General features: G+C 41.8%; 2 protein-coding genes across 6 annotated transcripts; one reads left to right on the top strand and one right to left on the bottom strand.

Annotated features, from left to right (window-relative positions):
- Positions 1-96: 96 nt before the first annotated feature.
- LOC110985341 (uncharacterized) lies at positions 97-4,058 on the bottom strand. Of its 4 annotated transcripts, none has more exons than XM_087145289.1 (3): positions 3,989-4,058; positions 2,973-3,210; positions 97-2,162 (listed from the first exon to the last, which is right to left on the bottom strand). In XM_087145289.1, exons 2-3 carry the CDS (start codon positions 3,186-3,188, stop codon positions 1,410-1,412), a joined length of 969 nt encoding a protein of 322 aa, XP_087001415.1. In that variant the 5' UTR covers positions 3,189-3,210; positions 3,989-4,058; the 3' UTR covers positions 97-1,409. The 4 variants fall into 4 exon arrangements, with proteins under 4 accessions (XP_087001415.1, XP_022101998.2, XP_022101997.2 ...); XM_022246306.2 differs by lacking the exon at positions 3,989-4,058 and adding an exon at positions 3,911-3,985; XM_022246305.2 differs by lacking the exon at positions 3,989-4,058 and adding an exon at positions 3,848-3,980.
- gpr180 (G protein-coupled receptor 180) lies at positions 4,014-17,417 on the top strand. 2 transcript variants are annotated; one of them, XM_022246303.2, is made up of 11 exons: positions 4,018-4,135; positions 5,351-5,501; positions 5,946-6,124; positions 6,414-6,572; positions 7,189-7,389; positions 8,760-8,866; positions 9,754-9,877; positions 11,025-11,176; positions 12,077-12,268; positions 13,195-13,272; positions 15,757-17,417. In XM_022246303.2, the coding sequence occupies exons 2-11, from the start codon at positions 5,401-5,403 to the stop codon at positions 15,919-15,921; spliced, it is 1,458 nt and encodes a 485-aa protein (XP_022101995.2). In that variant the 5' UTR covers positions 4,018-4,135; positions 5,351-5,400; the 3' UTR covers positions 15,922-17,417. The 2 variants fall into 2 exon arrangements, with proteins under 2 accessions (XP_022101996.1, XP_022101995.2); XM_022246304.2 differs by lacking the exon at positions 5,351-5,501 and having other exon boundaries at positions 4,014-4,135.
- The last annotated feature ends 12 nt before the right edge of the window (positions 17,418-17,429 follow it).

Raw genomic sequence — 17,429 nt, 5'->3', positions numbered from 1 at the left:
ATGTAAATGTTCATGAACATATCTCGTCACAAATTTTTCATGCAAGTTTCACAATACGTGTACATTGTAAGATTTAAAAACAAAACTCTCACCAAATTTGACATAAACCAAAGTCAGAAATGAGTGCATTTATTGTACAGATTTGAAGCTGGTTGCCTCTGTGGCAGTCCAAGTGGTTCACAATGCAGTCAGTCACTAAGCGTTTGATCAACCTTTTAAACGGTTACCATCTTCCTGTACAATCCTTCCATTCATCATCCACCCTTGCATGGTTTCTGTTTGGTGCAATCAGTCTGTATATGTGCAGTCCCTTGATCTTACTGCTTGATTTGTTGATAATTCTACCATCGGCCAATCGCTCGCTCTGTCTTATTCACAGTTGTCAAACAGTGATTCAAAAAGGGAAGTTAAGCTGGAGATTTCATGCAGAATCGGTCGATCATGCAGAGTGACTAGGCGATTATGCCGATCGGTCAATCGCACCCAACATTTACATACTTGGCCCAAATTACAACTGTTTTAAGTAAACTCACCTTGTTTTCCAAAGAAACTCAAATTTCAACTTACATACATGTACATCAAGTGTTTCTAAGCAAAGCTGCTGCACTTAATATTCAAGCTTTGGAATGTTGAATGTTGGCTTATTTTCCCATAATCCATAGCCAGACTTGCCTCTCAGTGATAAACTCTTGGTGGCAAAGTGTAATGTGAGCCACTTGTACTAAAAACTGGTCGAGTGATATGCAAACAATGGAAATTAATGTCTGTAAGTGCACAATGTACGAATGTGATACACTGTGTTAAAGCATGCCTGAATAAATCCCTGCATCAGCTATGAGATAATTAATTTCTTATTAACGTAGAGTAGAACGTTCCATTTTAATGTTCTATTTTTTGCAGTGTAGGTGAACTTTACATTGGAATGAATACATCTAATGTCACAAAATGTGATCGTATTACCCATATCAAGTTCTCAGGATTTATTCAGGCACTGCTTATGAGACATCCTACAGCACAGCTTGAGTTACGTTCTTTTCTCAAGAGACAGGAAAATCATGATGGCTTATCTTCAAATTAATGTGTATGTTATCAATGCACCCTAACAACTTCTTCAGTGGGCCTGTTACTTTTTCATGGAAATAAATTTGAAACTATCACTTTATCGGAACAAAGTGAAGTGACCGTTGAATGTGTTTCTTTATTTTGTGGTGTTCCTTTCATCGTAAATAAATAGCTGTACATAAAGCACATGTCTCTGGTTTACGAAAGTCTAAGATTTGGGAACTCCCTTCATACCTTTTCTGACAATACTGTAGTTTACAAAAATGGCTGTTTCTGAACGTATGAAATATTCAAATTTGATTGCACGCAATGGTGCTTGTTTTTTTTTCTTCTCGTGATGACCAAACCTAGAACAGCTCCAGCTGTCTAAGTTCAGTACCCTCATCTGGTAACTTAGATTGCTGGAGGTTGCTGGAGGGAAGGCTAGCAAAGTGAATTCTAAGGTGATCCAGTGCTTTTCTCATGGTGCCGTTTTCTTTCTTCTGCTTTTCCAGTTTCGTTCTGGTTTCCTCTAACTCCTCAAACAACCTCTTGATCTGCCTCTCGTAGTCGAGTCTGATACCGTCCTCCCTCACGATGCTCTCCAGGGCATTGCCCTTTTTGACCTGCAGGAGTTTGTCCTGGAGCTTCGCTTGCTCTAGCCGCAGCTCACTCAGCTCTCTCTCTGCATCCTTCAGCTGTTTCTTGAGTCTGCGCTTGCTGTCCCGTAGCTCGCCAATGTCTTCTTCCAGAAACTTCACAGTCATTCCGGAGTGCCCTAGTTCTGTCTCTAAATGGTGGCAGCGGAGGGATAACCTCTCCGTCTCCTGCTTTCTCTCCAGGAGCTCTGCATCCTTGGCTTCAAGGGCTGCTGACTGCTGCTTACATCTGCGAGCGAGCTTCTCTTTCTGCTTGCCTGTGATGCTGAGCTCTGCATTGAGGCGGGCATTTTCCTGCTTCGCTGCCTCTGCTGCTGTGCGAAGAATCTGCAGCTCCTTAGCTGTCCAGAGGCACTCATCCTCTTCCGTCTTGGAAGGGGTCTTTCTTTTCTCTTTGGATGTTTTGGCACACCCACTGCTTGGTGATTGTTGTGGAAGGTGTTCTGCCAAAGGCTCTCCTACCTATTAAAGAAAGAACAATGATACCAAACTCCAATTAAGTAAAAACAAGGCAAAAACCTCAAAGATTTTTCAGGATTCAGAATCAGATAGTGCTCCTCTCAAACCCTTGAAAATTCTGTATTTTGTCCCGAATTCAGTGTGCCCCAGTCTCTCTGAAATAAGGCTCAACCCAGATTGGTTGACTTACAATACAGCACACCAACGACAGGTTGCCACAGTGAGGCAACTTTTCTTAGAGCATTGTGGGAAATCCTTGGTATGCACAGGGAACTTGACCTATTTCTGTTTATCAGGGAAGAAGATTCGTAAGTGTAGTAGTACATGTAGCAGAAAAAAAGGCCAGTTTTAATTAATCCCCTCTTCTTTCTATTGTAGGAATGTCCGAATCTATATCACAAATGTTCCCAAGTTGTCTACAGACACGCTCAAATGCGATAGCAAGTTGGCCATGCTTTTGTCAACTGTAAATTTGAAAAATCATGGCCTCTCTATGGCTACCTCTTGGTGGTGTACTGTACCATGAAACGCCCACAGAATACAGTGTACAAGAAAGGGGATAGGTACAAGTAGGTAGACATGCAAATTTGAAAACTTTTAAGAAGACAGTTCCTTTAAAGACACAAGTATTGGGAAAAAATTGATCAAATTTGGAGAATCTATCTGCTGCCTTGGGAAACTGGCCATTTTACAAAAAAACACCTCTTCCAGTCCTCCATTAACTTAGACTAGGAACTATTTTTTCTTTCACATGGCCTAAGAGGTGTAAAGGTTGAGGAAAACATATATCCCTGTGCTGGGCTGATCACCCACCTGAATGCACTTCTGCCGTGATTCCTTGTGCTTGTGATTCAGCTGGATCCGTACCCTGTCATACAGCCTCTGGATCCGCTGCAGGTCCTCTCCATTGTCATCCTTCTCCTCAACCTCCGCCTGATGAGATGGGCTGGTTGTCCCAACATTCTCATCTTGGTCCAAGGTGTAAGTGTAAAATGGAGGGAACAAGTCCTCCACCCAGTGCTTTTCCATACTATCTTTTCCTGGTTGACGGCTAAACAGAAAAATGAAATACTTTATAAATGAAGCACTAAATATAATGTGCATTAAATTGCGTGTTTCACCAAATTTCCATCAATGTAACATCATCAAGTCACAGGGGTTCTACATTCATGTAAATAAGGCAGACAATAAAGCAGTCATGATAACATTAGTTGTTCTCCAGAATAATAGCTGCTAAATTCCAATTCAAGTTAACAGTACAGATTTAATTAAATTTAATGAATTCTAATAACATTAACAATCCTTACTTTCCATATGCCTACCTCTCTGCTTAGATCATCTTATCATGTACATTAGGCCTACATACTTTTTACATGAACTAACTGGAGAGTCTTCAGTGCCTTGAATCTTAGTTTAGGTTTTTTTTTTAGTTCATCCTAGTTAATTTACGTAAAAAGAGGAAAAGGGATTTATGCAAGTCTTACAATATCCTGGTATAACATTAGGCCGACTGGCCTGGGCCTAGTACCATCATGACCATTGCTGACATTCAAATCCTGTCAAAACTACATGTACACCCTAGCTTAGTCCGAGTAACCTGGACCCGCCTTAATCGCCTTTTTTAACATGTCCAAATGTTAAAAAGGGCGATTTAGGATGCGGGGATACGATCTTTGGTACAAATTTACCTTTTTTCCCATCAGCCATACAATTTTACAGTAGGCCTATTTGTACAATTTTCTAGCACTAACGTCGTCGTTTTGAGACCTGCGGTGTAGGCACCTGGACACAGGGCAAGCAGGGCCGGTGCAGTTGGGTAGTTCCCCCACCTGTCTATTGGTGTCGCTCTTCATGCAACACGTCGACGTCTGAGAATCCTCTTGACGTGCATGACGTGTGTTCTGCGCGCCGGCTGTTCAACTCAACCTAAATGTGTCCATCTGGTGAAGTTTCTAACGTCAGTGTGAAACAGTAAGGTAAATGTGGCCGATGGCCTCTTTTAGAACACAAAACATGTAAAACATATCGCACCTGCTTTGTCCAAATTCGATTCGAATGCAAAGACCGTGAAGATCACAAAGCATGATGTATATGATGTACATGTAGGTACGTGTACGCCCTAGGGCCTATGTGAAATGAAATTTTGAAGTGCGAGTAGGCCTCATGAAAATAAAGTAGGCCTAGGCCTACTGGTCAGTGGAAAGAGATTTGAAAATGCACTAAAATGACGTTTTATTTTCAGTATGTCTAAATGAAAATGAAAACACCAAAAAATGACTTACATGTATTTGTATTTTTGTTATATTTTGTTCACAAATTTGTGACTCAAATTGACTTGAGCTCGGTACTTGACTCGATTCGACTACACAAAGTAACTCAACTTGACTTCTTGACCTACAATGTTAAAATAACTCGATTTGAGTCACCAAATTTAGTGACTCGTTACAACACTGGTGTCTGTCCGGCAACAATCCCCGGTTTTGCAACAAGACTTTACGATTGGCTGATCTACTCGATCGCATGATTGCTCTACATGATTAGTCGATTAATATCTTAATGAAATCTCCAAGTTTACTTCCCTTTTCAGAAACAAGCTTTCTCAACTGTGAATTAGAAATAAACTGATGATCATACAATGGAATTATCAACAAATTGTGCCGTCAGATCAACCGATCACACAAACATGACAAAGATTAGAGTGATTGCACATGTTGACTAATCGCACCCAAAACAGACATCTACATATACAGTATTTTCACTGATAAATTTAAGTTTTGACATTTTAGGACATTTTATTGCTTTCAGATAGCTACATGTACATGTAATACTAGGCCACTAAAGGGAAAAATTAGTGGCGTCCGTATATACACACATATGGAATTCTTTCCTTAAATACCACTAGACCCACTAACTGGGACAGTAGAATTGCAATTTTTGAATTATGAAGATGGTTAAGCCCAATATTTCAAAAAAGGAATTCTACCACCCCAGTTAGTGGGTCTATTCAGTCCAAAACACCTGAATAGGCCCACTGAAAAAAATAATAAATTGTAGCAACAATTCTCCAGATTGAGCCTAAGGCATTTAAGCATAGTATAGTGTTTGTCGAGACACATCAGATTAAGGCTAAGAGTCTATCTACATGTATACATCTACTCATCTTTTCTGTACAATTTTTGGTCGGTATATAGATGATTTTCAGAGAAACTTCAAAAGTAATTGCCACGCCCAACAACCTCCGATGACAAATTCTTCTCTCGGTTTGACGCGTATCGTTACTGAGGACTGGAGCTGGACCACGTTCATTACTGTATTTCATCGGCAAATGCGACTAATTGCAGGGTATGAAGACTATTGACCCAAAACAAATGGTGGTGAAAACATGCAATTGACAAGAAAATAAGCCTGCACATGCATTAAGCTTAGTACTTTATCTGCACTGTATTCAAGCGAAACATCTGGTGCCTAGTCTCAGTTTTTGTATTAATGAATGATTCTCTGCAACAGGAGTCATGCTCGCTATGCTACTGAATAAAGGATCTTTTTAAGAATGGGACATGATATACTTTCCAACAATCAAGTGAGCTGATATGAAATGATTTGGCTTTAGCGTATGGTGCATGATGCCTCATTTCAAATCTGAATGTGATTTAGTAAACCTGCCTAGTGAAATATTTGGGACATGCTTGGGACCTTGTGCGGTGGGTATTTAGGGAAGTTTGTTTTGTAAAGAGCTGCCTGCAGTCGTGAGTTTGAACTTCCACATTCTTTCCTGTTCTTCCCAAGGTCTTGCTTTGACCAGCCCATCCTTTCGTCCAAGCTGCTGTCCGTCATGCTTCCATCATGCTGCGCACTTCTGCTGGTCTTGTTGCCGCTGTGTGAGTCCAAGACGGTCAGGGGGCGGTTTGACCCGGCCAATGCAGCTAAAACCAATGGGCAGTACATTGGCAAGTTTTGTTTTTCAGGTGAGTGACTGCACCACAAGTCTCCAAAGTTTGGAGCTATTAACTACAGTGTATTGGAAGATTCAAAATGAATCAAAGTTGATCCCTATCATGATTAGCCTACCGGTAGGGTAGGCTAATCATCATAGGGATCTGGTTTGATGCTTTGAACAATCACCTTTTGCAGTAGGGTGGGGGTTTGATCATTGGTAGGTTTAATTTCTGAACAGTTTTTCAAAGAGAAGGTCTTTTCGAAGAGGTCTTCCTTCTCCTCGAAGAGAAGGACTGAAAGTTTTCCCCTGTCAACCAGGTCAGGCAGGCAGAATAGAGCACAGCCGACCAGACGACTCGCCCTTCTCAGGCAAGCTGTTCCTATACACGGCTGAGCAGTGGGACCAGGGCTTGGTCAAGCGGGCGGAGGATGGAGGGATCGACTGCGCGGGCAGGCTGGCAGTGGCAGAACATGTCGGTGAGCAAACTGACTCAGGATCTATCGCCTCGGGTTCCCTAACACTGTAAAGGGATTTCACACAGGTGGTCTTTCTTATGTCATCGCGATGCATTTTTTTTCATGCCTAGTATTTGAGTTTGTAGACTGAGAGCTTGCTCATGTTTTGGACAGGATATTGCCAATCGTTGGAGAAGCATATTTTCAAAATGTCAAATTTTCGCCAGCGGGGGCAACAAAAAAATGTCTTTTCGTAGACCGTTTGCCAAGAGTGCTTATTCATAGCTGGGGCATGGGCAAAACTAAGCTTCCTAATGACAAACAGAGTACTTCTACATTGAAAGTTCATGCCATCTGCTTTAGGAAAAATCACTTACGATCAAGATCTGTAGGGCCATTAGATGGAATAAAGCACGAACACACATGCCGACTTCCACTCTTGCTGTGGAGTACATTGCTCAGGAGTTCAGGTATTACTGAAGTTACTTTGGTATGTGAGTTTTGTATAAACACAATTATTTATATGAGCACTACAGCACTGTGGCGGTAGTCGAGTACATTTCCACCATACCAGCATGAACTTGAGTGCGAGTTCTACCCCAATAACACCATTGTTTATTCCTTGTTACCTTTGCAGTGATGCTTACCAGCAAAGCCGGTAACCACTCCCTCAAGGACCTGAGGAAGCCCGTAGTGCTGCATGCCCTCTACGCAGACGTGTACACCTGCAGTAAGGCCCCGCCCCCCACCCAGCTGTCCACGGTGGACTTTGTCCTGCATTTCTTCAATGCTGATTCCCATGGGGAGACCGTGAATCACTTCGGCTGTGAGGAAACAGGTATTACATGGCGAGTGCTCTCCAACAGGGAGGGGGCTGGGAGTGGATGGAATCTACCCCTGTCAACATTTTCTGGGATATTGCTGCATTGGTTTTTTGTAAATATTGTACTAAGCCTTCCCTTAACCACTTTCTTGTGCCCCCGGGTACCCGGTTTTGGGGACATAGGCTTTATACACGAAGCTGGGGAGCCGAAGCTGGACAAAAGAGCTTTGCCTTGTAACAAAAAACAAACTTGGTACAAAAGACTGAGCTGCTGGGAATTGCCAACATTTTTTCAGTTGTCAGTAGCGGAGGGAATCCGTGTTTTGAAAGATTATACCACTGTTTGTGGCATTCACTGCAAGTGGATTACCACCGGGGACAAAAGTGCTCCAGCACTCCAGGGATGAGTGATACAATACCACTGCACACTAATCTGACCCCTATTGAAAAGACACCAGCAGTGCACTGTGCGGGTTTCGGGAACAAAAGAAACTTACATAACACTGCACAATCTGGGCTCTTTCTACAAAGCGGCAGACCTTGCTGAAATACTTGGGCGTCAATAAATGTTGTCTGTCAGATTAGAGAAGCCACCAGTCATTTGTGTGGGTGTAAACGTCAAGTAAATGAAGTTATCAATTTCTAAAGAATTTTGAAAACAGAAAAAAATTAAAAATTACCAAGCTGAGCAGAATCAACATGGATAAATGTCTTCATTTTGACACCAATTTTAAGAAAATCAGACATGCGTTTCTTGCAGAATGCTTGTTTTTCTGAGACAGCCGAAAATGTCAATTATTCCATACACCAGGCTGTCATGCATACCATATGCAATTTTCAATTCTATTCCAGTTTACAGTCAGAAAGGGGCAGAAGAAAAGGATAGGTCAATGCACTTTTTAACAACAAAATGGATTCCAATTCTTGCCTAAAAATGTTTATAAAACAAAGCGTGCTCTTTCATTTCACCCCACTTTACAGCGTCCATGCCGATGCTCTTATGGATTATGCCATGCGAAGTGTCGGATGCTTTGAAATTTTAAATGCGTCAGGAAGACACTGTAAATCTGAGGGCATAGTTTGCTGCTGATCCCCTTTGGTTGTTCTCTGTGTCATAACCCACATCTCGTTGAACTGTGTCTGTAGATTTGGGCCATTGCGGGGAGAAGTAAAACACACAACTGTATGAAGTGAATTCAGCCACTAGCCAATGACTTTCATAGGCAGAGGTGTTATTTCCAACACTGCCCAAACCATCAGCTACTGCCCGCCATATGTGAGCAAGTTGTTAACGTGGCAAAATGTTTCAAGCTTTCCCTTAATACTTCCCTGTTTACCATTTCCTCACTTGTGCTGTGTTTCTACATGATCACTCTTCCTGGCAGGGCTGCTTGGCTTCTATGAGCTACTGACGCTGATTTATTTTGTTCTTGGATGCATCTGGGCGCCTAGACTTTACGAGAATATCGCCAAAAGGGGGCCCATGCATGACGTAAGTACATTACCTAACTGGGTTTTTTTTTGTCTGTGCTTTAAATACATGTACTTGATAACAAGTCACTGCTGTGCTGGTATAACCTACTATTTGTAAGGCTGTGGACAAAAGTCGTGGCTGTTACAATGATACAAACCCCTGTGGAAGTCACTAGTATACATATATGGACTGGCATTTTAGGTCACTAGTCACATCTGTGTGCCCCAAGGGACTGTGAGTGACCAGAAGAGGGTTCTTTTTCCCGAGGCTAGAAATCTAAGGGAAATAGGACTTTCATTTGGTCACTTACAGACCTTAGGGGGACACGGCTTACACAAGTGACCGAGTGAAACCAGTCCATGTGTGTTAAGCACAGTTTAGTCCACAGTGTGCAGTTAAAGAAAGGAACTTTTCAGGGTTTATGACCAAACTGCTTTAACCTAACCATTCAACAAGCAGTTCAACCATTAAAGGAACATATCAGTATTTCCCTATATTCAATTTTGGAAAAGCTGTTCACCGTTTTTTATGAGGGCGATGTATTAGTCTAACAGTTCAGTATATTGCCCAATACTCTGGGATTTACGTATGTGTGATGCCTGGGTATGCGTCCAATTCATGATGATGCAAACTTTATGCACTAGCCTAAATAGTGAACCACACATGATCATATTTCAGCCAACCAGAATGAAAGAGTTGTGTTATAATTGTAACTGATGGCTGCAGCCGGTTCCAATGGAAACTTGTAATTAGCCATACCCTCAGCTAGTTGGTCGGGGCATGTTCTGCAACGTTTTTTTTTCCTCATTGGCACAGTACAGTCAATATCCGCAGCCCTAAACCATAGTGTCAATTGTAGATGTGGCTTAGCAGTGCTGTTTACTCATTTCCATTCACCAATCCAGGTGCTAGTCATGTTGACAACAGTACTCTGCCTGCAAGCTGTAGGATCGTTGTGTATGTTCATACACCTCTATGGCTACTCGACGGATGGTCAGGGGTCTCCACTTATGGAGAATGTCTCAGAGTGTAAGTCGGCTGGAAAGTTGGTTGAAAAAATATAAATACCTGGTCAATTTATCTTACATACGGTTTGACCTTTGTAGTTTCCCGTGGCAGCTGACATTGTCTGCCAGGCAATTCCAGTGTTTCTACCGCAGGGGAAAATGAATCCCAGTCTGCCTACACCAGTATGTCAGCCCTGTATCACTCATTAAGCTCTCTGCACACCATGCTAAATGCAATAACATGCTACATGGCTGGAGTGGGAACTATGCTGAATACAAAAGAATACAACACAGCAGATGTGAGAACTATGCTGAATGCAACAGAATGCAACACAACTGATGTGAGAACTATGTTGAATGCAACAGAATGAATCACAGCTGATGTGAGAACTACACTGAATGCAACAGAATGAAACACAGCTGATGTGAGAACTATGCTGAATGCAACAGAATGCAGCACATCTGATGTGAGAATTACGCTGAATGCAACAGAATGCAGCACATCTGATGTGAGAACTACGCTGAATGCAACAGAATGCAACACAACTGATGTGAGAACTACGCTGAATGCAACAGAATGCAGCACAGCTGATGTGAGAACTACGCTGAATGCAACAGAATGCAGCACAGCTGATGTGAGAACTACGCTGAATGCAACAGAATGCAACACAGCTGATGTGAGAACTATGCTGAATGCAACAGAATGCAACACAGCTGATGTGAGAACTACGCTGAATGCAACAGAATGCAACACAGCTGATGTGAGAACTATGCTGAATGCAACAGAATGCAACACAGCTGATGTGAGAACTATGCTCAGTGCAGCAAAGTGAAACACAGCAGATTGTAAGAACTACATGTATGCTCAATGCAACAGAATGAAACGCAGGTGAAATGAGAACTTTGCTGAATGCAACATAGCTGAAATGAGAACTATGCTGAATGCAACCGAATGCAACAGAACATGGATTTCGTTGCATTGTGCGTTTTACTGTACACACAACCAGGGGGCCACGAGGCTACACAGGGTACCCCTGGTAGTTGCAGTGACGACTAAATCCAATAATTGACAGTAGTTTTCGTCTTTGTTGCATTTTGCATGGTTAGGGACACAGAAGCATTCTGTATGTTTTCAGTGTTGCGTTTTTTGTTGCATTTTTTGTTTCTAGTGGCAGATATCGCAGCTCAATTCGAGATGCTTTACATGATGCTGAGCTTGTCCTTGGGATGGACCCTGGGCTCAGCTAAGACGCATGCCACATCTCAGATCTGGAAAAGCTCGCCCCTTGCCAAAGTTGCTGCTGGCATGGCCGTCGTACAGGTAGGCAGGTTGCTTCCTTGCATCAAAACTTTTGCTAGTTGCTCCTCTCTGCCCTGACCCCCTCACCAACGAATAAGAGACGGGCTGCCGGGCTCACACATGTACCCGGTGCATTGTGTAAAGACTATCAATTGAAACAGAAATCAGTTTTGTTTTATACCACCAAAGACAGCAGACTGGCCATCTTCGACAGGGAACCAGGCATGGTTCTCTGTCCTCTATAGCAAAACATGTACACAAGACGTGTACACATGTACTTGGTTTAACAAGTGTGAGCATTTTGTTGCCCAGGGGAATGTAGACCTGAATCAGTTTTTGTCTTCAATCCAGACACAACCATTTTTAGGGATCCTACTTACACGTACAGTACATGGGTTCTACATTACAGCTACACTAATTCAGTCTGTACCGTATTCCTGTCTGATTATTAAAGTTATGCATTTTTGCTCCCTTCTGCCCCTGTGGTCTTCCATTTTTTAATCTCATGTCATTTGTGATGCACATTCAGGTTGGTCAAAGTCTACATTACACACCCCTCCCAAGAAATGATTGAAAAATAAAAATTATAATAGTAAATTCAGTCTGTTTGTCCAGTGGGTTTTCTGAGAACTTGAATATGTTAGGGGTATCACTTCATGTCTGTCCACATTGATCCGACTGTGTGTGGACCTGTGAACAAAAGACGTCCACACAATGTACGTTGTGCGAAACCTGTGTGGACCAAGCGAGGTCCTCAAAAATTAGCCCCTGTATGGAGAACAGCACTTTGGGGTTAGATTTATTGTGGCAAACAGTAAAGGAAACCCTTGGAAACTAAAAGCTGGTTTTCTTTACTGCGCAAAAGAAGGAATGCCCCCTCTAGGCATGTAATGCAAACATGGCTATGTTTCTCTTTGGTAGGGTCTACTGATCCTGTGGGAGCAGGTATGGTACTATGACCACAGTCCATACCATGCCCACCACAGCGTGACAGGCCTTCTTATCCTTTTCCTGAGGGTGGCGCTGGCCCTGCTCTTTGCCCACACCCTGCAACAGGTCTTGCCTAAGGAGCGCAGCGCCATGCGGCGGGAGTTCTACAGCAACTTTGCCAAGGTACATGTAGGTTGCCGATCCCACGGAAGCTTTCTGTCTTTAAGTGCAAGAAAAGCCCTGCAACATTGCTTGTCTGCACCTGCTGTCCACAAAAAAAGCCTACAGGTTTATGCATGGGCGTTTCCAGGATTTTTTCCGGGGGGGGGGGACAAAGTTCTCGTTAACAGGAAACCTTTTAATAGTGGAAGGGGTTAGTTCCAAGGTATTTTCAAGTAGATGGGTGATTTTCATTTTCCTCCTTTTTTTAACCCTAACACTCCTCAGTCCTTCACCTGTTGGAGGACTGAGGACTGTTAGGGTTAAGTTTTTGTTTTTTCTTAGCTGTGTTTTTGCTGTTTTCCTATTTTGGGGGGGATGAAAGTGGAGCACTCATCCCCCTTCCCCTCACCACTGCCCATGGGTTTATGCATTTACAGACAGAAATTTAGTGCAAAATTGCGGCAAACAGCTGTGCATGTATGGTAAATCTTCTCCAGGGCTGACTTTGTCAAGAGCTCACTGTCACGCTCAACCATCAATGGATAAACTGCTATTGAGAAACTGCTGTGATTTAGTACTTCAGGTGGCTGTCTCACTCCTGATATAATGTGGGTTTGAACTCTGTGGGTACCATGGTACTTGTGTTCATGGGCAAGACACTTTACTGTAGTTGCTTCTTTCCACAAGTAGAAATGGGTACTGGTGAAGACACAATACAGATTTCTTGATTTTGAGCATCAGCATTCTGAATCCTCTGGCAACCAGACGCTATATAAATAGAAAGTATTAATGTTACTTAATCCTGAATTCTGGAAAATTCCCCTAAGGTCTCCCAGTTGATTTTGAAGGATCTTGGATGTTCAGATTTATTCATATAGATGACACACCTGCATTCTCTGAATCTTCCCAACCGATGTTTCACCACTGTTTGACTTTGTTTCCTCCAGTATTGCTTTCTGTGGTTCTTTGCCTACCCAGTCCTGGTGCTGACATCACTCTTTTTAGCTCAGCATTTAAGGAGAAAGGTAGGACATTTTTGCAATATTTTCACATCTTAAAAACTGGCAGGTCCCTTGCAAAATGGTATAGCTTCGGGGGAAAGAAGTTATAAAATTTAGATGGTACAGTTGGTGGTAGATGCAACAATTTAATAACAGTAATGGACATTTTATAAATTGCATGTGTACAAAATGTATGTGCTAGTAGTGCTATATCATTACTACCCCTGCTCATTGGGCCCATGAAACATTCCAAATATCATCAGCTCCAGGGGCCAATTTCATAAAGCTGATTAAAGCTCAAAATTGGCTTAAGCGTGAAAACTTTGCTTGACAAATCAGGTTACCAGCCCAAACTCCATGTGACGTATATTGTTTTGGAATGGTATTCACCTGTCTTTTGGTTAGCATGAAAATCACATAGATTTTGAGCTGGTAAGCAAATTTGGTGCTTAAGCAGCTCCATGAAATTGGCCCCTTCTGGGGAGTTTACGGCTCGATGCTTCCGTGTCAGCACAGTCAACAGCAGCTTGAGCATGAAAGTGACGGATTCAAAATTTGGCAGTAAACCAGCTACTGCAGAGGCCTGGGTCAAACTTCACAGCCATATTACAAAAAGCACAGAATTGTGTTAAGCAGAGGAAGTATTTGCTTAGCAAAAACAGGTTACCAAGCGAAATTCATACACTGTCTACCTCTTGTAACTAGTACTCTGCTGATTTTTTCCTCAGCAAAAAAAGTCTCTCGTTCTCAGTGGTCCCACGAAATCGGGTGCTTTATTTCATAAGTGAGAACTTGGAAACCACTGCACAGTGGTTGAGGCTTGATTTGTTGCTGTGTGTTTCAACAGCGCCTCCATCTTGGGATGCCACATGTATTCTTACAATACAGTTATTGTATTATAACCCTTGAAATTGCGCCTTTGTGTTTCAATTTATAACCTTATTTTCAAGTTATGTTTTTGGAGCCTTTTGCTTTTTATGCTGCTTGGAAATTCCATAATTGTGAGCAAAACTGCATGTGATGTCATAATTCTTGAGGTTTTAAAAGTGTACTTTGCAATGCACATTGAATCCCAAAAGGATTTCAAACTGTTTTCATGCATAGAAGAAGAGTATAAAGATGCACAAAAGTGAGTCTAAGATGTATATGTATCATTGCATGGATGCTTTTTGTACAGGCTTGTCAGTGACCAGGAAGAGGGCCGTTTTTCCTTGGCCCTTGGCCTTGGGAAATAGAACTGTCTTCTGGTCATTCACAGTCGCTCAGGGCACATCGAAATGTGACCTTATGGCAAGTCCATATGGGCAATTCCATAGTTAGTTTCGTTACATTTTAAGCACTGTTGCATGACTGTTCGGGATCCCAGATCGTCATTTGTTGGGATTAGTTCTCCATATTGGAACCATCAATGCATCTATTCGCTAACAAAGCCATTAGGAAATTTGGTGTCTCTTGTTTTATAATTTGACATTTAATTTCAGTTAGTTACATTACAAAAAATAGACAGAAATGAAAGAGTCTTTGCAACCAGTTTCCGTGAAGTGGGATAAGTCAGGGTGAAATCATGGTATTTCTTGAATTACTTACTGAATAAAAAATGTTTTTGACAGATATCATTTCTAAATTTCTCTAATCACTTTAAGTAATAACCAAAAATCTTGGTTAGTTACGTCACGGTTAGTTACGTTACAGTTTGTCCACTGATCTTCAGCAAGGTGTAAAATATGAGGGGCTAATAAGCAAAAAATGTCTTTTAGCATTATATATGAGCCTTTTTCTTTGACATGATGACAAATATTACATTACCACTCAAGTTTAGCACGTCAAAGCAATATGCCAAAATGGGTGCAAAATATCAGTGATTTTTGCCCCCCAAACAGGTTTTTAACCCCAAATACCACACTCAACTGAATCAAATCTCAATGGTACACCACTCATATGAAAGATATTCTCGTTGTCTTTGATTTGACACCACTTTTTGTGACATTTTTAGTTCTGAAGTTATGTTACATTTCCATTTTTTAACTTTGTCCACTTCTTCATGGAATTGCCCATATGTCGCTATGAACACCTAACAAAAGAATTACGGTGTAATAACAATGGATGCTCATTGTGAATGCTGTGATTCTTTTGTTCGATGTTTGTAGTGTGTGTATACTACATTCTCTTCCTTGAACAGCAAGCGAGGCATCAATTATAGAGTACCGAAGTGAATACGTCACGTGCACAATTAGTGTGTAAAAGGCATGAGCACGTGAACCACTGCGTGAACCAACACGCGCGCATACTCCATTCGTTTGCACTGCATTTTCTGGTTCACAGTGACGTCACACTTCGGTACTCTATTGTCTACCCTCCCTCAAACATTTTTCAGTTTTTATCAAAACTGTCCATTTGCCGCTCTCTACTCAGACGAGTCCTGGCAACATGCCCATCCATGCACAGGCTACTCAGAGATAGACACTGGTAAAAGGCATTTGTGCAGAAACTGTTTGTGTCTCCCCGCAGGTGGTGAATATAGGAGCCGTGACGGCCCAGACATTAGCCGTTGTCCTCCTCTATCGACTGTTTCTATCCCGCAGTCTGTACTGGGAGGTTTCTGCTCTCTCCTCTGCCACCTTACCGCTGCGCATGGACAAGAAGAATTTGAGCATTAAACTGAACTCCTCGTGACAGCAATATCCCTTGGGGCTGATTTGCACAGTATACCATCACCAACTACGTGTAGTTCTCTTGTTTTTTTGTCATGGCAGGGTGTGTTGCTTTTGTGCCTCACAGTTGAGGCATTCTTGCATGACATCTGCTCTCTCCAAATAAGAATAAAGGTCCTTTATGCGAAATTTAAGCCATCGCCATGTTGAAATAGTCTGAGTGTCATGCTTTTGTTCAACAGAGCCTGTAGCAGCTCCCAAACAACATCTAATAAATATAAGCATGCTAAGTTTGAATGTTCCTGTGCACTAGGAATGTGTTAAAAGCTGCTGTTGTATCCTTAAGATGGACAGAGCATACTGTCCGAATACCCTTCGGTCCTTTTCAGAACCACACATACTCGGAAAGAGATATCCTTGCACGGTGCTTCCGCAAACCTCTATGACAGCAAGGTGTTGATTGGTTGATTGGTGTCAGCTGACTGTAGTACTGACCATGGGCACTTGCATGCAATTCAAGTGACTATGCCACAGACTGTACAAGCAAAGATTGAAGAGTAAATCTTCCCCCCAAATTAACAGGTTGTTTGATACTTACACTCAAATGCCTTGCACAGAAGCTCCAAATGGCTTGAAGAAGGCTGAAACGTGAGACTTTGTCAGCAAACATACTGCTGCACTTGTATGGCACAGTATTTAAAAGTTTGTCATATTTAAGGGTGCTGCTGTATGTACCTGTGTACTATCATTTTCCCTGCCCATTCATGTAACACACATGTAAAGAGTAAAGCAGCTTGCCCAAGATAGCAGCATATGACCAGCTGCTAGATTTGAACTCTGTCCTAGTGATCGGGAGTTATAAACCCTAACCACCAGGCCACAACAAACGTGATCGTGGAAAATGTTGCTGCATACTTTGTTCCTTCTCTAGGAAGCTATTTTTGCCTGTCCATGTCAGTGTGTGTGTAATAAACATAATTTCCAATGGTAAAACTCTAGATCTAGCTCTGGACAGTGACTCTAAGGCAGCCATTCTTTCAGTGCTGATGGACAGATGATTGATGGCAGCACCTTTCCTGTGTCTGTATGTAACCTCTTTCACAGTAATTTATTGCTGGGACAATATTTTTGATAAACCATTAAGCCAGTGTCACTTCGTAATTCTTAGCTGTTTACATTATTTCTGAAGTTTTAATTGTACTTTTACAGTGAGAAGCACAAAATACTAGCTTCATTCCTAACAAGCTAGCTGAATTAATCCATTTACTCGATTTTAACAAAAGTTTTTGCAGAATGACTATAAACTGTGATTTTGAGGGATATTTTATATGCAAATCTTAACAATTTCAAAGAATTATGCACTTCTAAATATGCGTTGGTACTGAAAATCTGCTTTTATGGCACTGTGCTGAAAAACATACAGACCATTAAATCATGAAGCCGGAAAAGCTTTGAGCTGTGACACTCATGCATTTGTCGTTTTCAGTGGAAAAAATAATACCAAAGTTTTAAAACCTGTGTTGTTTGTAT

Source organism: Acanthaster planci, linkage group LG14 (genome assembly GCF_054643075.1).
Source record: "Acanthaster planci isolate LZ-2023a linkage group LG14, COTS_SCS, whole genome shotgun sequence".
In the NCBI taxonomy this organism is placed as follows: domain Eukaryota; kingdom Metazoa; phylum Echinodermata; class Asteroidea; order Valvatida; family Acanthasteridae; genus Acanthaster; species Acanthaster planci.
The sequence above is the reverse complement of the archived record's forward strand: the minus strand, read 5'-3'. Positions and strand labels throughout refer to the sequence as shown.